The sequence below is a fragment of the Anoplophora glabripennis genome, unplaced genomic scaffold (genome assembly GCF_000390285.2).
Source record: "Anoplophora glabripennis isolate ALB-LARVAE unplaced genomic scaffold, Agla_2.0 scaffold326, whole genome shotgun sequence".
NCBI lineage: Eukaryota > Metazoa > Arthropoda > Insecta > Coleoptera > Cerambycidae > Anoplophora > Anoplophora glabripennis.
The window spans coordinates 254298-277492 of NW_019416758.1; the positions used below are offsets into that span (position 1 = coordinate 254298).

The 23195-nt window shown below is 32.2% G+C and overlaps 1 protein-coding gene across 1 annotated transcript in view; it reads right to left on the reverse strand.

Annotated features, from left to right (window-relative positions):
* Positions 1 to 10137: 10137 nt before the first annotated feature.
* LOC108907537 (homeobox protein SIX3-like) overlaps positions 10138 to 23195 on the reverse strand; it is an 89330-nt gene continuing 76272 nt past the window's right edge. Inside the window, exon 2 of the mRNA XM_018711266.1 lies at positions 10138 to 10891. Within this exon, the coding sequence (XP_018566782.1) occupies positions 10138 to 10891 (754 nt within the window). The remainder of the gene's footprint in view (positions 10892 to 23195) is intronic.

A 23195-nucleotide genomic window follows, 5' to 3' on the forward strand; every position in this document is an offset into this window, starting at 1 on the left:
GAGGAAAATCTAAATATTTTGTTAGAAGAAGTGCCCCTTCAAATAAGAACTGAAATGTGGTACATGCATGACGGTGCACCACCCCACTTTGATCGTTTAGTACGTCAACATCTGACGAATGTTTTTGGTGATCGATGGATAGGTCGAGGCGGACCTGTATTATGGCCACCTAGGTCGCCCGACCTAAACCCATTAGACTTTTTTCTGTGGGGTCATTTAAAAAATAACGTTTATTCAACACCCGTAAATAGTAGAGAGGAACTTCTGCTGAGGCTAACACAGAACTGTGACCATCTCCGCAATAATCACGGAATATTATTTCAAGTGCACCGGGAAAACATTCGTAGGATTAGAAAGTGCATTGAAGTACGGGGTGCTCATTTTGAACATCTACCGAAGTAACATTTAGGTACCTTTGTTCATTGTTGAATGTTCTTTGTTGCATGTCTTGTAAGTAAGTTATTTTTCAAATGTTATTTTTAATTGGTCACTACTTGCTCATAAAGTATAGCCAACCCGTTCAAAGATTTCTGGACTTGATAAAGTTAAAGAAATTAAATGCATGAAATAATATGTAAAAAAAATAAATTTTAATTGTTGTATTTGTTACCAATTTTTTTCAAAACCGATTTATCTCGCAAACCGTTCATTTTTTCGAAATAAATAAAGAGTACCATTTTTAAAGAAAAACCTTCAGAGTATCTAATAATAATATTTTCAGTTTGATAAAATTACTTCTGTCAAAATTTTGAGAAAAATTGTGATAGGGCCAGTCCGTTTCTGGACACCTGATAATAGCAAAAAGTTGATTTTAGCATCAAATCGTAGAGCTCCATGTGTAATACAACGTACGAAAATTTTATTAAAATATACAGGGTGGTTTCAAAGTTATAACCCTAAACGTTAATTTCTAGGTACCCCTTTGACCCCCCATAACTCCGTTAGGGGGCACATTAGGAAAAAAAATTATAGGAAGGACTAGTTTTATTTTGACCTCCCCTATACACTCCCGAGAGATTAGGAGGTACTTACCGGACACCCTGTATAATGCATACAAGTAATAAAGTAATGCAATATAACTAAACGATTTGTGAAACTGGATTGAGTTTGTAAACAAAAAGTTTCCCACTTATTTACGAATAACAATATTTGAGGTTAGGCTAAATACCTATAAATGAATGAATTAATTTTATTGATCTCTCGCCTTGAGCCGGTCCTGTGATACTTCATAGGTATCGTAATTATTTACCCCAAAACTGGACCCTAGGAAAATGTAAAATTACCTTACACCGAAATTACAATAACTTGCAATTTTATACTTTTTCTGTACTTATATAGGTATATAGTTCACTCAAATTATTAATTTATGATGATTTTTAAATTATCTTACACACTCCTTAGTTTGCTATTTTGAACAGAAGAAAAATTAAATGTAGATACCTATTATAAGTAACCAAAAAAAGTACTTATCTTAAATTCCACCTATCCACAGGCAGAGCATAACATAAAATTATTTTTAGGTCTATAAATGGCATTGCTATGTAAATAAATTTTTCAATTCTTAAAAGAAAGAAGTGGATAATTTGCGTCAATTTTTTTTATTGTTGTTTCAATTAAAAATTTATCGAAAACTATAGACAAATGGTTGATGGTGATAATGATGACATTGTAAATGGATAGGAATTTCTTTTCACATCAACGTCATGTGCCTAGCAGCGATGTAAAGTATGACTTTTAGCCACTAAGTAGGTAAACGCCAAAGAGAATGTTGTGGTACTTCCAGTATATATTTTTGAAGTCTTACTCACTGAATTAAACTTGCCTACCTATTATTAAATCGATATTTCTTTTGACCTTATATCTGGCATAATGTTTGGGTACCTACTTTAGAAATTATGAAACAAGAAACACTCTGTACATATTTGATAAAAGCATTTTATCAGTTGAGGTATTTAATCGTCGTTCTATTTTTACTTTAGCCTTTGAAATATAAAAAAAGTTTAGTGACAATATATTACAAGTTTTTTTGCAATTTTTTTTTCTGCAGTTAATAATAATACTAGAATTAATAATTATCGCTATAATTGATATACAATTACAGGTTAAAATAAATAATATTAATAAATAATAGTATTATATGTCATACGACTAAAAAAAATAATGAGAAATTTATGTAGCTTAATCATACACAATAAGATATAGTACTTATAGAGGTTATTATTTAAAACTGATAAAAAATGTTGCTTGCTGATTTTTTTATTCATTCGTTTATTGGATATTTAAACATGAAAGACTGATGAAAATATGTAATTCCTTAACTTGAATTCTAAGAAATATAATTTTTTGTAAAAGTTAACCTACAAAATTATATTCACAATTTTCAGTCTTCATTGGCCAAAACAAAGTTTGTGACATTTTTTATAATATCACAACCTATTTTAAATTAAAAATTGAGCTCTAAATAAAAAAGTGTTGACGGTCTTGTAATAAACAGTAGAATAAAACAAGAGATCCTAACATAAACAGAAGTCATTATCCTACATCGCATCAGCCTCAATTGTTTTAACCTAGTTGATTAACCCCTGGCATTGTATTCCAAAATTCATGACAGACCAATTAGGCACAATTGCTATGTACGATAATTAGTCAACCATAATTGAATTTAGCGATGATCTCAACTATGTAATTACAGGAATACGTTACAGATTATGGTCTGATAGGTACATCGCGAAATAATACATTAATACTCCATCGCATGTACCTATACGGCTCACTACAATGCACAACAAATTGCGGAACAATGCGGTGGTACGTGTGGTCTACCTGACAACCGATGTTGAGAGTGTAATATAACTTTATCTATTACAGCAGGTACATGATCAATTGGATATGTACATAGGTACTCACAAACTTTTGGAAAAAAAAACTAATTTTTGAATTATTTTATTTTACTTAATTGGCATTGGGAAGGAAAATTTATTGTTGTAAGTATACAGTGTCCCCAGCTTGTATCTCAAAAAACTCAGAATAGTTCATATTTATCGTCAATATTACATTTTCGAGATATAGGGGTTGAAGTTGTCACTTTGAAGAGGGTTTTTCTAAATGACCTCTAACGTCAGGTTTTATAATCACACTAAGGTCGCCTTTAAGTTCCCTAACTGGCTATAGTAACATATTGTTGTGACAATGTAATTATGAAACCGACCGTAAATCGGCTAAAAATAAAAATGTCGCAATGTGCAACTATTTTATTTATAATTGCAATGGTGGGGGTGCGGTTAGTTTGGGAGGTATAATTGAAGGAAAATTATGTTAAATATTAAAATTTCTTAAACATCCTACTGATTTTGCAGTCATCAAAAAAATAGTACAAACAAAACGTATACCAGTTGAAAATAACATGTAGGATATATTTTTCGAGAAAAGTTCTGCGCTTAAAGAAACGATAAACGTAATTTTAGAAATGAAAAAATATAGGTTACCACGCATTCAGTAGGAATATACAAGGAAAATTATAAATGGTTTTATTAACCTAAAACAAAATAAGAAAATTACACATTTTTTAAATTAATCCTCTGGAGATACGAAATTTCAATGTTTGTCAAAGATTATCAAAAAATAAAAATTCAACAAATCATTGTACCTAATCCTAAATTAACAATTTTAGTTTTTTCAAATTCTTTAAAAAATATCAATTTTGTGATTCCTAAGTCAGTTAACGTTACCCAACCAACCTAATAAACAAAGTTTAGTGGATAACAAAGTTTGACTTGAATTTTACTTTTTTTTCTCTCTACATCTACAAATATATGCAACGCGCATGGGTTTTTACCTTAATTTAAATAAGTGATGAACTTAAAGAAGTGATAGATACAAAGGAAACAGTAATAAATTCCACCATTTAAGGTTTTCCAAAGTGATACACATCCATCTGACATATTGATTTTCAGATAGTGTCTACACCTTTTTTATACTAGTATTTGGGGACTGCAAAATCGTTAGGATTTAAGAAATTTATTTATGTTAAATATAAACCGGACACCCCGTATTTTCCTGGTAGCTCTAGAAAAGTGTAAATGTCAATGAAAAAATTTGATCCAGATCGGGTAACATTTTTTAATGATCTTGAGCTCCATGAGTAGGTATATTTTGATAATTTGAATGAAGTGACCTTGTGAAAAGTGTTACAATCTGATTTGATTTTAGAAACTGTAGAGACAAATTCGTTGTGTTTCATAGTTCCCGTTGAACTAAATTCATGAAGCTTTACTACAAAGGAAATTTTCCAGACTAATCCACGTTTTGTTCACATACCCCGGGTATATGTATATATGGCCTTCTACCAATCGCATTGTGGCAGTAATTGTCTCACATATAGTCCTCACCATTATAAGTCCTTCTGGCGACTTTATTCGTAGATAATATCACTGAGTCATAGTAAAGTGGGCTGGCTATTTATTACTCAGTCTTTCAAGAAACTTCGTTTTTTTTCATTTAATAGTTCCTTTTGTATTTTACAATACAATTTGTCACGTGACGCGAATATATGCTTTTGCCTAACAATGATGAAATTATATCTTCATTTACTAACATATTTATCACGATAACTATTTTTAGTTTCCTCAAATTTCGAAAGTAAATATATTCGGTCTAACACCTTATACTCGTTAGTTAGTATTTCTATTACATTATATAATTTGATTATACTTTAATTAGAAATAGGTACTCAAAAAAGTATGTATTACTGTTTTGTTGTTAATAATACAGTTTGTCCAGAATTAGACTTGCTAAATTTTAGCAGGTGATAGATTTGTTCAAAAAAGGGAAAAAGGTTCCTTTAAACATGGATCGAGAAATGCTTAATTTCCGACCTACAGAATGATCAAGTTAAAAAAATATATTTATCCAAATCTTTGAAAATATATGTTGTACCTATATGGATGAAATTTATTGAGTGTCGAAACTTTTGGAGTTTTTGACGACGGTACCTCTAAGTAGGTATCTTGCTTGACAGATTTGTATATCGGTTCAGGAGATTTTTATAAATGTGTAAATTGGGATAATGTGTAATAGGTATCTAAATTATGTTGTTTATAAATCATATGGAAAATGTGTTAATACGTTACATTATAGAATGTCTCAATTTATATCTGAAGTAGGTAGGCATAATTATGTGTTAGTATTACTTTTTAAGTTTTTTTTTCTCATAGGGATAGGCGAAAATAAAAGACAGCTTTGTAATATCAATGTGTAATATGTATATTATATTGTATAATATATACATCTGACAATCAATGTAAATATATACTAATTTAAAATAAATCGATAATGTCGCATATATTTTTATCTACAAACGGAATACGCGAACATCTAGATTTAGTATAACGCCGTACTCTAACCACAATTTCAACCAGGTTATAATATATAAATAATTTCCAATCAAATACATTAAACGTAAATCGTAAATCCAAAATTAGTGACATAAATAAAATAAGTTGAAGTGCATCTTTTAATTTTGACTAAAATGCTCTCTAGGTAATTCAGTAAAAGGGTGAGACAGAACTGTAAGCCATCCAGGTGAATTATTTTTATTGTAATATAGGTAATTATTCAATATTTGCGCCGACAGCAGCAATTTCTCACTAATAAGGCAATGAAATATAAATGTTACCAAACAACTTCTTAATGTTTTAAATTAAAATAAACATATTTTATAAGATGACGGCCGCAACTAATAAATCACTCTAACATAATAATTGCAATTAATAATGTGTAATTATAAACAAATTAACATTTTTATGCAAATACACTGTACCTATTTCAAACTACCTATGTATTTTTAAGAATTTATTTTTGAATAATGTTGCATTAACACACTAAAAACGATATTAACATATCGGGAAGTGGGGAACAAATTTGGAAACTAGCAATTTACTCTGTAAATACACTTGGATATAAAAAGGTGCAATGTACAGGTAGATAAATATAGAAATTCAATTCTGGTATCACAATTAGGTAAATAACAAGACACACAGAATGTTTCCTAACACGTATTCACAATCGCGCACCGAATAATACCCCCCTAGTGAATATTTCGACGAGCCGGCGAATCTCAGAAGAGCGCATTGCTCAGTCATCGTCATCACCATTAGAAAAGCTCCGCAATAATATTTATTTCCCTGCTGAGATTGAATAAACCGTAACCCATCTGAATTATTGCAGTAGGTGATTCCTCAGACTAAATTTAAGAAAAACTTCTTAAAAACAAATATCATAAAATACTCCTTTTGTTTTTATGGTATTAATTTCGTTAAATTTGTATTATACAAGTGCCTCATTAAAAGATATATATGTTATTTGAACGAAAAAAATATACGCACCACAAGTTTCCCTAATTGTGTATCATATTTTTGTAATTCTCCGTCGATATTAAATTCTGTTTAAATGTTTAGGTTAATAGAGAAACTATTAGTAATAATTCGTCGAAGAACAAATTATAGTAATGTAACCTTATTACGCGGTGAAACAAAAAATTAAAAGAAAAAAATTTACTTTGTCTCAAATATAACTAAAGTTCCATTTTACAATATTACATTCTTGGCCACAATTTATGAAAATTAGGTTATGATGTCATCAACAATGGTTTTAAAACAAACTAGAGAAAATATTTTATTCTTTAGAAGTTGAGCTCAAATATTTATCAAAAAATAAATACGAAAAGTGGTATTAAATGGATATGTTGACAAATTCCAATTGTTATTATTATTATAAATTACTATGGCTATGCAAAATTTTATTTGTTTTTATTAATACTAGATTTTGGTGTCGATAAACAATTGAAATTGAAATGAAAACGTGAAAACTATGACAACAGACCGACATTATTTTGGTTTTTAATTGTTGTAGTTTTTGTTTCATTAAATTAAAACTTTTTTTAACATCTTGATAATATATAACTACTGTTACTAAATTTTTCCAGATATTAAATCAAGTTGTAGTAACATTATATTCTGCTAGATTCGCAATTAATTATAATGTTTTTTATTTCGTGCCGGTTTTCATTTATATATTTTTAAACGAAGGTATTTCTCAAAATATTTTTTTATACATTAAAATGGTGTAATAACTTTGTCTAGTAATTACTAAATTATTCATTATTATTTATTAGATACCGATTGTTTGAAAGTTTTTTATATTTAATACTGTTGTTCTGTACTTTTATGACTCAGGTTTCAAAAGTTTTATTGTTAATTAGAACGTTAATCTCAACCTAGAGATGATGAAACATTTTGTTAAGATGTTAAAAATAAATAATTATTTAATTGTGGATTGTGGAAATATTTGGGTATGTTCTGAAAAAACAATTGTGATTAGGCTAAAATTTATTTTTGTTATTTGTGTTCCTGTAACAAGTTCGATGCTTCAAGTTTTGAGACACTGTAAATTAAAATCAGTTTTTTTTTTTAAATAAATTGTTAGTGCTATCTACTATCATGCATTGTCATCCAAACTAAACGTGTATGCAAAATTTCAGCTCAATCGGTTGGAGATAATTGTTTTAAAATTCAGTTACAAGTTTTGACCCATATTGACAAAACAAGTTAAATAAAAGGCTTCTAATAAAAACAAAACCTGTACCTATCTCAGAAACGAGACATCTGAAAACGTAAAGGGTGTCCAGAAAATCGTAGGCAATCTCTCGGATTTGGGTAGGAATCCCAAAAATAATATCACAACATATAATTTGTTTTATTGGGGCTCACCATGTAGAGTTATTATACATATTAGCTCTGGATGATGACAATTGAAAATTTATTTTTCGTTATATCCTTTTGTTTTTCATTATATTTGAATTATTTCTTATTAATTTCTATTAAAATTATGGACTTATTTTTTAAATTTTTATCACCTCTTAAAGTTTTTAGTTGCTGTGGGGGAACCTACCTGTTTGATGTCGATGAAACAAACCATTTTCGAGATTTGATCTGATTTTATTACTGCTAAAAATTGTCGGAAATAGTGTCATCATTATCTCGAAAACGGTTTATTCTATCCATAACAAATAAGGATATACATATACCTATTCTTAAAGCCTTAAAAACGGCAACAAAAATTAAAAAAGTAAACCTTTAACATTTTTGGTTGCTAAAACTACCGAGGCTCTTCCCCAAATAGTCCAATCAAATAAGCCTTTAAATCGAAATTTTGGTCAACTTGCCTGAAAATTTGATATGAGTTAGTTTGAGGTATATTATAACAATAAGTGAGAGTAATTTTTGGTTCAACCCCCGGCCAAGGGTGAAAAAAGATAAAACAAAGGGGGTTTTCAAGATAACTCAGAACAGGTAAGGGTTAGAAAAAAAAGTTTCGTATAAAAATTGTAAAGCATACAATTCTACATAAAAATGGTGTATTGACTTTTTCTTGTACTATCAAAATTAACAGAGTTAATTGAGGCTAGAAGTCAAGGGAAGATTTAAAAAATTAAAAAAAAAACATAAGCAGACAAATGAATGATTTCTGTAATTTTTTTCGATCTATTCTAAAAATATAACCTTTCTTTTCAGAGCAATAGATATATATTTTTTAATTTTCAATAAGAAAGTTATAACAATGTCAAATTTGTTGTTCANATTAAAAAAAAAAACATAAGCAGACAAATGAATGATTTCTGTAATTTTTTTCGATCTATTCTAAAAATATAGTAACTTTTCTTTTCAGAGAAATAGATATATTTTTAATTTTTAATAAGAAAGTTATGACAATTTCAAATTTGTTGTTCCCCCCCTAAACAGATTTTAACGAAAACCACAAAACACGTGAATTTAATTTTGTCAATTTGTTTACATAAATCACATTTTTAAGTCTTTTTGAGTAAATATGATTTTTTTATAAATAAAAAATATAGTTTTTCTGAAATAAAAAATAAGTGTATCTAGCAACCCCCAAACACGGAATCACTTACGAAATATTTGTTTTTTATCATAAGTAATTTCCATTTTGTTTCATTTCAAAATATTGATTAGAACCCCAGAAATTTTGAAAAAACTGTTTTGGGGGGCGAACTTTGAGGGTGTATTTCACCACTTAAATATGTTTTTCCGCCGATAAAAAAAATACGTGTCTACATTTTTTAGAGTAGATTGAAAAAAAACTACAAAATTCAATCGTTTTTCTGCTCGTTATGATTTTTTTAAATTTCTGATATCTTCTCTTAACTTCTAGCCTCCCTAACTCTGTTAATTTTAATAGTACCAGAAAAAGTCAAGATGCCATTTTTATGTAGAATTGTATGCTTTACAACTTTTATAAGAAACTTTTTTTTTCTAGCCCTAGCCCCTTTTGAGTTATCTTGAAAAACTCATTTGTTTTATCTTTTTTCACCCTTTATTGTTATAATATACCTCAAACTAACTCATATCAAAAATTCAGGCAAGTTGACCAAAATTTCGATTTAAAGGCTTATTTAATTGGACTAAAAGCGGCTATCGGTAACAGTTTTTACCAAAAATTATGTAAATTTAATAAAAACGAAAAATCAATTTTCAACTCTCAGCTTCAAGAAGTAATAACTCCACAAGGTGTACCCTAATAAAAAAGAATTTTATACACTTGTGACGATGTTTTTGCAAGGCCTACCCAATTTTTATTCTTTGAGAGATTGCTCGCCATATCCTGGATATCCTGTATATTTACATGAAGTTATCTTCTTAAAATGACATGAGGAATTATCATTTTCGATATTTTAAATTGCTTGCGTAACACTATATATTTCATTTACTGTAGATAACATATTTGTAGGTGTACTACAGTCCACCTTTTATTGTGCTGTTCATAAATTGTGAATCGTACAGAATTATTAGCAAATTTTAATAACTGAAATATAATACGGTAACTTCGTAATAGCTTAGGTAACTTAGATGTTATAATTTTAACCCGAGAATGAATTGCGATTTTGGCTCACCCCGTATACCTCCCAGAATTTATATACACAATTGCCATTGAACACCTAAATGCAGTCCTCCATCCCGCACACTTGCTCTATATACATACACATCTCGTGAAAGCTAATAAATATACAAATATTGCAGCAAAGGTTATTCACAAGTTCTCTTCCCACCCGAACGGCGAGTATCACGTTAGCCGTGGCGGCGAAAAGGGCCGATGTAGCACCGGAGCCCCACTGGGACTCGGAGGAGCGATCCGCACGATACCCCCATGGGGATGGTGCCCACCGGGCAAGCTGGTGTGCTCCAGCCTGTTGGGGCTTGTAACTTGAATCCTGAGCGGAGCAGTATTCATTTGGGATGAATTCAGCTGATGACCCAGCCTCAGTGGCAGTGGAGTCTCGATTTTCATGCCGTCCGAGGGCGGCATGCGTATATTATCCGCCATTCTGAGGTTCATGGGTGGCGAGTGCTGCGGTGACCCGTCCACCCTTATGGGACTGTTCTTCTCCGGCCGGTAGTCCGTGCTGGAGTCCACGTCGATCGGGCTCTCGTTCGAGCTCAGCCTCAGGTTCACAGCGGCGTAGTTCGAGGGGGCCGAGTCCACGTTGATGGGGGACTCGGAGTTTCTCATCTTCCTGTCCAGACGGAAATTGGGAGGGGTCGGACTCTGTCTGTCCATTCGAAAACTAGGTGGCGTGTGGGTGCCGAAGCGGAACTGCGCTGGCATAGGACCTGGGGAGTGCGCCCCGAAACGAAAGGAGGTGATGGGATTGGGGGAGCCGGTGCCGAAGCGTAGCGGGCCCGGAGAGCTGATCGGGGGCGAGTGCGCTCCAAGGGAGATGTCAGAGTCGCTCTCCGAAGGCGTGGGGCTCAAGGGGGGTTGGCGACCACCGCCTCCGTGGTGGGCCAGCTGAGCGGCCAGTTGCTGCTGCTGCATCCTGGAAATAAAAATAATACATGTTAGAAATTGAAAATCGGAATGGTAGGTACACCTACAGCTAAAATTGACTGTATACAATATCACCAATAAAGTGACTATAAGTGACTTTTCAGGGACACTTTATTTTATCAATAGGTTTTGCTTGAAACAGATGGTGTGAAAAAATTTAAATCCAAATTTTCAAAAAATATCAACGAGAAAAGATATTGATTTTTCTATTTTATATGCGTGTAGGTATCGATTTTATCAATTTTTAGTCCTCAAGTTAATAGTTTTCTCTTTTTATTTTACGAGATGACGCAATTATCTGTTCCAAAGTCAACTGGCTTCCTTTCCTTATTGTTATACAGGGTGTTCAGAAAAGAATAGACCACAATTCAAAGGTGGATTTTGAGTGAATTTCATAAACCGATTTAGAATTTAGAAGTTACCTTAGTACAAGTTTACTTCCGTAAAAAAATATAAATTATTTTTCATTTTTTAATTCCATTTTAACTAAATCATACTTATAAACATAACTTTTTAAGGAAGCTTTCGTTTCCGGATACTTTGTATATTAAGGAGCTGATTGACTTTGCGACAGTCAATTTGGTTTTTACACCTCAAACGGTGTATTTACTTGAAATAAATACAACAACCTTTTTTATTTAAGATAAAATGTTGCGTTTCAATGTAATGTAGCTGTAAAACAATCTTATTTTTTTGATGTTCTGTCAGTCCCTGAAGCCCCAGTCCGTTAATCTTATAGTGTTTTTTAAAATTTGAGAAACATTTTGGCATTTTGGCTTTTTCTTTAACTTTTATAAACAAAAGCTATTTTAAAAGCTTGACGTTTTCCAAAAATTTATTAAAATCAATTTTTCACACATACCTAATACGTAGATATATCTACTTTCTTGTTGACATTGTGTTAGAAAATAGGCAAAACAATCTTAATAACAATTTGCTAATCGCAACTGTTAAATATTTATATAATTAGCCTGTTGACCTTACAGCTTTACGATGAGAAATCTTGTTACTAAAAGGGTCAAATGTAATAAGAAGGGAAAGGAAACATTGTAAGTTATTCATTCTAATCTTTCATTTAATCTCTAGTGCATTGTACACCCATTAAAACAAAGAAATGCATGCATGCATATTTCACACTGAAAGGTTCTCTATTTTATAATACTTTTAAGTCACGAAAATGACAAACAATAATTTTGTATAATTATATTTTCAATCCATCATGCACATTTTCTTCCATTATCCAAATAGTTACTAGGTACTAAAATATTCATTCATATTGGTTTTACTTAGTTAGGCAAAAAGTAAAATGCAATGTAGAGATATATTAGTGTGAAAACACGAAATATTTTAAAATTTCATTATTTTTATTTAATTGAGTTATTAGGTTTAAGTATACAGGTATCTGAGTAAATTTTGTGAAGATTGATATCTTTCATCCTTAACATAATCCCTAAACTGAAGACATGAGTTGAAAGAATATCTTATATATTCATGGGAGAAAATGTACCTAAATTAAACATTTTTAGAATTGTAGTTGTATTGACTAGAATTTAGGAAATACCACTATCTATACAATTTGACAGACATTTTCATAAAATTGTGCCCGAAAATTTAACTTTATATAATTTAACGAAATGTATTTTACTTTGTTTTTAGTAAAAAAAATGCTAAATATGTATTTTTTTAATTTAATTAATTGTCTTACAAAAGTACTATTCAAGTCTTAAAATGCCACTTTTGGCTCCATAGCTCAGTATCCAAATTGTAGTCATCCAATAAACACTTAATAGTTATTTATGATGCAAGTGTAAAGTTCCTCAATTACCTATGAGTACGGTGAACTTTTTTCAAGTCTTACAACGTTTTATTATCACGTTAATACATTAACATTCAAAATTTTAAACAGTCGTTAATAGACTGGTACAATATAGATATTACTGAAACGATATTGTAAATAAAATTTGTCGTCATTGTTTTTCTTAAAAATCTGAATTGAAATAACCAGTTAAAAATATTTGATAGTGATTATGGTGATGAGGATGAGTTTCAAAATATCAGCATAGAAGTATCAGATACCGCAAACCGTTAACATCAACTTTAATACCTGAGAAATCATGAAAACTATATCAATTGGTGTACAAACTATTCATAGATTAGTGACTTTCCAAAATAGCGGAAAATCTTACAGAATTCAGTTCCTTTTTCAAAAAGGACAAACGATATAAAACAAAACCGTTGAGTCGGAATTGTGAAAGCTTTTTTGATAGCTAAAAAAGATCGATCTAGAACGATTAGGTATTAAAATATCAGCATAGCAAGAAATTAAAAATGTTCAGCAAAAAATGGAATGTACAAATATGTAAACGTAAATTTGTAAATTGCTTAGAACGGAGCGACGGACAGTACATATTTTCTAATTTTAGGTTGTGGCAGTTTTTGGCATTGCCGGTACATGCGTATAAGACGATTTGCATGAAATTGGTGTAATATGGTGTTATGTTAAAATTCCAACGTCAAAAACTCGAACTTTTATTATTGATGACGAAACGAGAGAATTGTTCAAACATACAGAAAATGCATCACTCTAAGACCATCAGTAACAACACATGATCTACTTATTGTTTATTAGCTAACGTAATGGAAAGTCTTCTGTTCAGCCAATAGGGGAAAATACCAAGCAAAATTATTAGATATCTTGGGCTATCCAACCCAATACTGGTCATAGTTGTAGACGGTCATATTCAACCATGGTTGTAGATCGAGGAGGGGATGCTTTAAAGCTGACGAGCCGTAGTGGTTGGAAGTCATAGACCATTTACGTAAAATAATCAATTAATAACAAAACTACGACAACAAATCAAATTTTGCTAGTGAGCTAAATAAGCGATTTAAAACAATGCCATCGACGCTACTGATATACTGTCTACCATATCGAAGTGTTGTGAGTGAATATTTATCAAAAATAGTGTTAATTAATTCTAAAGTAGATGTACCTACATAATAAAGATTTGTGGTTTTCCAAATAAATTCCAAAGTTTGTAATTATTGATTATATGACAAACGACGACGACAATAATAATATAATAAACCAGCCAATATAATACAGGAGCCGTACTAGAAGCCACATATTAATAAAGAACTTTCCCCAAAATATTTTGAAAAATTTCCGTAAACAATTTTAAATGATATGGTAAAATGAATTTTAATTATATTCACAATATACATATTTTTTAGTTGATTGTATAATTTTTTTCGAGTATTCTGTTAATTAAAATAGGGAATTTTTTCGGAAATTCCCAAAAATAAGCGAGAAAAAAGTAAAATTCTAAAATAGTTACAATAATTCGGCACCTGATAGATTTATGTTCCGCGCGTACGTCTTAAAAGTCTATGTTTATGAAAATAATGAACAAGTATGTAGATAGACTAGGTAACGTTTACCCAAAATGGAATCAACTTCCGAAATCCCCATGTGGGTTGAAGAAAATCCTCATGCAGTCCAGAGAAACAATTTCCAGCAAAGATTTTTCGTGAACATGTAGGCGCGAATTGAACTCTCGGCAAGAAGAAAGTGATAAACTTTTACATTTTAATCGAAAAGGTGATCAGTTTTTGAAATAAATGGGTTGGACCTTAACCATTGTGACTTTTTTTGTGGAGGGGGTACATGAAGATTTTAGTGCTTCAAATGCCAGATACATCAGACTTCGGAAACAACACGGGGAAAATAGCTTTCATTATTGGGCACCGTTAAAGAACAGTGATTACGTCGTGCAGACCTGTTGAAATGAATGGTGATAATTTTGAAGACATTCTTTAAGTTCCGTTTAGGACATGACTTTATTGTTTTATTTTTAAATAAACATTTGACGCGTTAACTGTTACTTCTCTCGCTTATTTTTGGGAATTAAAAAAAGAAAAACAGAAATTATATAGAAAAAGTTTCATACTTTAATGAATACCTACCTGAATGCTTATTACTTTTTTTTCTACAGAGATAGAGATGAAATTTTGTCTATTTGTATATGTGATTAAATTTGAAGATGTTTTTCACTTCATATGGAGGAAATTAAATATTAAAAAGTATTCAGTAACAATAAATCTTTGGCCTGAATGGTCCAGGGACACCCCTTACACATTTACAAGCCGAGATAAGGCCCAGCCTTGACGTTTACATCCTCGAACAGAAGATTAAAATCATTTAGGGCTAATGCCGGGTGTCTTAGCCCCGATCCGGCAGTCGGGGGTAATTTGTTGGCCGGTAAACAGACCACCCTTCCCAGCGGGACGCTGCTAAACACCCCGATAATGCTTACTACTCTGGAATTCCCAGATACTAATGCCCCGAGATGTTTTAAAGTTACTTCGGGGTCGACTTAGCAGTTGTGTTCCCCTGCTCGGCTGTCAGTGACTTGTCACGGTACAAATGAGCGCTGATCTGTCTAAAATAACCAGATTTGTTGGTGAATGGAATAAAGATGGACAGGTAACGATTGTTTGAGGTGGTAAGTGTAAATCTCAAGGTGAGGGATGCTTTACGGCTCTCTTTAAATAAGAAAAGTTGTTTTTAGAAATTTTCCGAAATTTAATGATAAATGTAAATTTCTCATAGATACTTTATTTATCAAAACTGGTGCCTCCAGATAGTAGTTGTTTAGTGTACAACTTCTTTATTACTGGTACTGAAAATAGTAGAAATTCTTTAATTTCTAAATTCTCTATATGATTTCATGACCAACTATAGAACTTAGAGAAAAATTAAAATTTCCACTGTTCCCAGAGGAACACGTAACGTACGTCGAAATACGTAGCTTTGAATGTTTTTAGCAAGATTTTGGAGGCTTTCGTGTTTTGAGAATTTTCCTTTGAATGAAAAATATTTTTTTGTCTTTTAAAAAGATCCTCCTTAATTCGACCCTCCTAAACACATTCCCAAAATCTGAGCATCTGACCATTAAAAATAATGACATCATTCATATCTTTCTTGAATTACACATTTCTAATAAATAAAATAAGTAAATAAAACAATTAAACTTTTTTAATTATGGTACAAAACGCATATTCAGTGTATTAGCAATTTGACTACCATTAATTCAGCATAATGCACATTAAACGAATGAACAAGAAGGTTGTATATTAAATACAGGGGCGTAGTATTAACTGTTTTTAAACTGTGTCGAGTTATAATATTGGGGAATTTTATCACAACTTGGCAACAACGCGTCGAATCATTTCACCTAATTTTAGGACAGCTGATTAGCGCACGCAAATTTTTGGTGAGTAATGAACAAAATGATTTAGAATTATTGAGAAAATTAATAAATTTAGAAAATTTAAAGGTACCTAATTATTTTCCAGTTTTATTTTTGAATTGATGAATAGTAGAAATAATAAATTTTTAAGGGTTGTAATACCTTAAAATGTTCTGACATACAGGACACTGAAAATATAAATAATATTGTGCAAAACCATACTTATCTTATCAACTTCGACGTCACCTGTTACATAGGTGTTGTATAACAATGAAAAAGTAATATTAACGGTCGATAGAAAGAAGCACAAAAAAACAGGCACTTAGGTAGGAAATTCTGGAAGGAAGCCTAAATAGTTGAAGATAGGCAGTTGAAGTGAGAACAGTGTGCAGATAGGTAGTAAGACGATCGGCGGGCAGTGTGTCAAAGTAGTGAAAAGTTAATTGTTTAAAGTGTTATTAGTTAGCAGGTAATATTCTTTAAGTACTTTGTTGTTAATTGTTCTATATAATCTTATGATTGTGATGATTATAGATGTTTCATGATAATAATTCTTTGTAAGTTTAGCTTCCATTGCTTTATGCTCAAGGGCATATATTTTTCCAAGGTAAAATTGTTATAATTATACTTAAAGTTTGCCCATTATTTATTTCATGTTAAAAATATATGTATTGTCCTGATTGCCAGACATTACAATAACGACTTCTTTGTTTCACATCTAACTTGTTTTTGCCACGATTACGTTATACGTAAAATATAGATGTTTCATGATAATAATTCTGTATATGTTTAGCCTTCATTGTCTTACGCTCAGGGGCGTATATTTTTCTAAGATAAAATTGTTACAATTATTATTATAGATTGCTCATTATTTATTACATGTTAAAATATGTATATTGTCGTGACTGCCCAGATATTGCATTAACGACTTCTTTGTTTCACATTTAACTTGTTTTATCATGATTAAGTTGTTCTTTGATTTCTTGTGCTCACTTTATGTCATACGTCTATACGAGCCTTGTTGAGTTTACTAACATTTTCGCCCGTGCGGAACGAATCTGGATTAAGCTCGATTGCCTCCCGTATGGGACTCCAGTGTTATGAAGGATCTTCCGAAATCTCAACTATAGCTGGATTGCCTCCCGTATGGGACTCCAGTACCTTCCGGCTCTGCCGGCTAACTAACACCAAACCTCTTCAGTTTTACTTGGAAGTGTGTATGACTAATATGAGGTAACAGATGACATTTAGTGACACATTAAATGAGACAGGTCTTATTTATCATTAGCAAAGGTTCTTAATTTATGCCTTTGGTTAGCGGTTGTTTTGTATTTATATTTGGGTGGTAAGAGCAACGATCGTGGGTTTCTCTGCCATGCTCTTTCCCCACAGGAGCTCTAGGTGAGCCTGGCACTCTCCTTTTATGTTTAATGGTTGTTAATGTTTTTGTTGTTCTTTCTATTTGTCACATGTTTAATTTGAATTGTATGTAAATAAAGTTTAGGTGTATTTACTCTGCTATTGTTTTATATAATTAAACCATACATCCCCTCGACAAAGTTAGTAGCCAGCGCCTTCCGGTCAATAAAAAAAATAAATATACACAACGTAGGGATTCCTTATGACGATCACATATTTTTGGCCAGAACTACGTTTACTTATTTTTTGTCGAACCTAGGGTTGTTATACTACAATATATTAAGTATAAATAATTACTAAAATATGTAAATATATAAATATGTAAATAGAGGGCATTTAATTACAATGTTTAAAAATACTCAAAAATTTTATTTTAAAAATTTGAAGTTTTCTATACAGAGTATTTTAAACTTATAGAGGATATTTTAATGATAAGTAGAGTGAAATAATAATAATAACCGTTGAAATTGCAAAACGTATTTAAAATTATCGTCATCTACATAAAAATAAGCGAATAGCTGTGATCGCAGATAAGGCGCCTTTAGCGTTTTTATTAAATTTCAACCAAAATTATCGATGGATAAAGGTTTAATGATTAATTTTTCTTTTAACTGTTAATTAAATGCCCTATTTTACGTAAGCGATCTGTGTATCCATTTGTAGGTCAATAGACCCAACCAAGCTATCAACGGAGTCGGCGGCTCCATAAATGTTTCTTATTATTGTGGTAATTTATTAGGTAGCTATTAAAAAAAGTCAAAATATATATGTCTTTCACTCGAGTTTGCTGTTTCTATTTGTTTATTGTTCAAATATTTTCCCCAAGATTGTAAACACCCTGTAAGTATCTCAAAGACAAAATGTAATATGCTTATAGCCAATAGTGTAGGAAAAACAATTATTCCACTTTTTTATATTCTAGCACCTCCTCCTATATTTTCTGTTAGGTATTTCTTCTAATTATTGAACTGTCCGTCAGAGGCACAGCGATGCCCACATCCCATCACAAAATTCCTCATTATTCCTAACCCGGTTATCCGTAACCGGGCTGTTATTTGTTCCGCTATCGAATTATACTTTCGTTATTATACCATCCCATCGCAATCGAATTAGAAATTCGTTAAGTTTGGATGGATGGAGTCAAGACGAGCAAACGTTAAAATAATTTGCCATCGTTGCGGTCTCCCTTAACTTGATATAACCCATTTTCTACCGCATCTTTGTGCGAGCGACGGCGTCGCTATCCAAACTCATACACCCGAATTAAGTTGATTAGATATTGAAATGAACGCCCCGGGGTGTGTAACGAGACCTGGCTAATGCTAATTGAGTTTGTTTACAGAATAGACTGTTAACATCGACTGCTACACCATCAAAGACCGTCCGTCGGGCTGAAGATATATTGCGATTATTCCGCTTCGCGTATACAATGCCGCCCTCTTGGCGCTCATTCCGCCCGTATTATCCAACACATGAGTTATTTCTAATGACTTCATTATCTCCCACTTTCAGATCTTATATTTATCGTCTGCTGCCGTCATTACCGACAAAATTATTGAAAAACATAAAAGGCAACATGTGTTCTCGGATAACCGTCATTTACCATACGCTAAAGGAGGACACACACCACAATAAAGCTCTGTACACACAATGATATATTCGAATTATCGAAATCTAAATAGCCAGAAATGAAAATTTAATTCTTTTTAGAATTGCACAACCTACTTCTTGGCCGTTTGCCGTATAGTCAATATAGTTCTACAATTCTGATGCTGACGAGACGGAACCTAATCTAAAGAAACGCGTATGCGAGGAGCCTCGAACCAGTGGCGGCTCGTGACATTTAGAATAGGTGACGCATTCATTGACTAAAAAGAAAAAAAAAAGCCCCGCAGGCGAAAATTTTTAAATTTTGAAATTTTTAGTTGCATTTACAATATTACCGAAAAACTGATTTTTTTTTAAATAAACACATCCACACAACCACTTATACTCCGAAAACCATTCATTCCGAAACTTCCGAACGTACACTTTGTCCTTTGACTTCCCCTTTTTTCCACATCGAGAGAAGGCACAGGTCTCTCGCAATTGAGAAACTCCTTTTTATCCTCAATTTTCCATACCTATGGAAAATCTCATTTCCAATAAAACACATACTGGATCATACATACGAAACGTTTCTACACATTATTGGTACAAAACAAATATTAATAAAGAACCATTATAATCGTGCATTGAGCGACGTATCGTATACTAGGCGATGGGCGATGTCAATGCTGCTTCAATTTCTGCGTCACTCGTTCCGTTACGCCGTAGCTTATGGCTTGTTTACACGGGAACAGTCAACTAAATTTTAAGTCACTTGAACCTATTTGAACAGCGCATATGTGGTAAGTAACAAGTAGTTATGAAGCAATTAAAAATTTAGTACACTGGAATAGAATTTATTCTATTTTTTCGTGCAAATTGACGACTTGCACCGAACTTTTCTCTCCTGCTGATCCACTTTCGCTCCCAAAGTCGTTTAGGTTTATTTTTCTCTTCATATATTTCTTCATTTATTTCTTCTAATATAATATTTAGAATATTGCGTAGTATGCCATTAAATTATTCTACAAATTGCTGCCTTACGTTCATCTTGTCAGGTTTGCAAATATATAAACTGCCCTAGAACTTACCAACAACCAAACTTAGAACTTACCAGTGCGAAACTTAAAATTTAGTTACCACTTACCTACTGTCCCCGTGTAAACAAGCCTTTACTCCGATGTTGGCCGCCTCGTTGCCATGACAACCGCCGTAAACAACGCTACGAAGAGAAGTAGATACAAACTGATTTCAATCTGCATCACTTGCGTATACTATCTGTTGTATGGTACAAGGTTGATGTTCGCGTTCAACGAAGGCAATATTTTTTTAGAAGGCGTTCACCGAGCAACTATTCTGTTTATTTCAGCGTATAAAACAAACAAACACAATACATTTCCAATATAGAATTATACCTAAATTATAAAATTTATATAATATTAATAATAACTTTAAATTGCACAACCAAACGGATATTGTAGGTGAAGCGGTGCGTCACTAGCGTCACCTGGCGAGCCGCCACTGCCTCGAACCAAATTAAATTTGGTTCCCTATAGACTCTTGTTACTTCATACTGACGGGTCGTACTGTCCTGTCATTCACCTTCTCGATTCTCAATCGCACTAAATGACGTCACAAATTAGAGCGGCACCAAACAAACACTCGTTTAAAATACCTATTTATTTTAAGAGATTCCTAATATTTTTAAACATATAAAAAAATATATGCAAACTGCCCTTTAAGTTGCCCAGATAAGGTGAAATGTATACTCGAACAATCATTCATTACAAGCATAATATGGACATACATTTTAATTCCGAACAATCTTCCTTAAATTAATTGTTCGATGCCTTATATAAAAAGGGCAATTTACTACACAAAAAATATTGTTGTTTCTCATTACAATGCCTACTTAGTTTTTCGGAAATAGAAATGTACAAATTACTTTTTAATCGTAGCAAGACGGTGCTCTGTACAGGCTGGTCCATTTTCGATGGGATTTCAGGATATCTCAGAAACTACTAAAAATATGTTAAATCTGACACCACGTTCTCGAGCTCGATTTTCATGGCAAACTCGACTGTCAAATCAGAAATTTGCTATCTTCATTTGTTTCTGAGTTACAGGGCGTTTCTCGTTATTGTGACACTTTTGAACATGTCTGTATATCAGCTGTTAAATAAGTTAGAGTTAAAGTGAAAACTGCTCAAGACTAATTTTTTGGCGTAGAATTGAATGCCGGTATTAAATTTTTAGTAGATCTTAAGATTTAGGAGTTATGACCCGATGTTATAATTTTTTAAATGGAAATCGTAGCTGGTTATGACCTAAAAAAATGGAGATTTTTTTTTGCTTTTCAGCAATATACCACATGCTATAGTTATTTTTCCAACCACAGAAGATACGGGGTGTTTTATACTTATATAAATTCGATCTTTTTTTACATTTTAATATGGCTGGCTATGAAAATACATACAAAACTATAATCCTTACTTTTACAAAACTCATATCTGTTGTAAAAATATGACGTTTATTTAAAATATATATCACAGATAAGAAAAGACAGAGTTTTCAAATTTTTATTCCACTTCAACTGAAATTACAATATTAATCGTAAATTAAACAATAGTAAGTGCCTACATCAATAAAAGCTTTAAAAAATGATAGCTAAATGTTCAAATTGCCGTCCCTCAACTGTCACACATTTCACGCATCTTCTGACAACGCTTCGGGTAGCATTCATTAAATGTATAGGTATTTGAAATATTATTAAAAAGAATTTTAAATATAATGTCTTTTAGAAACCCCCAAAGGAAAAAGTCCAACGGACTCAAATCAAGTAACCTAGCTGGCCATCTGATCGGTCCGTTTGTTCCTATCCACCTATCTCCTAAAATTTCGTTAGTATTATATTATCACACGAGTATATGTTGTGCATGTAAAATAAATGTCATATTTTTACAAGATATGACTTTTGTAAAAGTAAAAATTATAGTTTTATCTGTATTTTCATAGCCGGTCATATTAAAATGGGAAAAAAATATAAATTATATATAAAACACCCTGTATCTCCCGTGTTTGTAAAAATAACTATAGCATGTGATATATTGCTGAAAAGCGGAAAAAAATCTCTATTTTTATAGGCCATGGTCAGCTACGATTTCCATTTAAAAAAAAATAACTTTGGGTCATAACTTCGAAATCTTAAGATCTACTAAAAATCTAATACCGGCATTCAATTCTACGCCAAAAAATTAGTCTTGAGCAGTTTTCACTTTAACTCTAACTTATTCAATAGCTGAGATACATGTTCAAAAGTGTCAGAATAACGAGAAACGCCCTGTAACTCAGAAACAAATGAAGATAGCGAATTTCCGATCTGACAGTCGAGTTTGCCATGAAAATCGAGCTCGAGAACGTGGTGTCAGATTTATCACATCTTTAGTAGTTTCTGAAATACCCTGAATTCCCATATTAAATATTGAAATTACTGAATTCAAAGGGTAAAATCAATTCACTCTGTTTACAATGTCTTACTAAAGCTACGTTATTGTAAATTTAAATACAAACACAATTTTTCAACAAGAATGTTTTCTACGAAACGAAAAATAAAAGCCTCGATCCAAGGACACATACTTTTATTTCAAACATTTTCAACAATTGCTGTGGAGCACTGCGACACCTGGACAGTAGATCGCCCTGTAGATCTGTTTCAAACGCAGAACAATTAAATCCCAATACCCGGGGGGCATTCATAGATATAAATAAAAAGCAGGAGGCGCACTATCTGTTCCTGGTATCATGTCAGGGGGGCGGGGTAGATGAAAAATACGAACAAAGGCCGCCATGTTTTATAATGGATGTGTCGCGTTTGTTTCCATATCCCATGCCGCTGCACAAAGGGCACTGCATCGATACACGGCAATTAGGGCGGGACACTCGTCATCTGATACCATCTCTAAATTTGAATACTAAGTGTACCTACAGGCTAGGCCCCCGGTATGACTTAATATATTACGCTGTTACGGTATACCA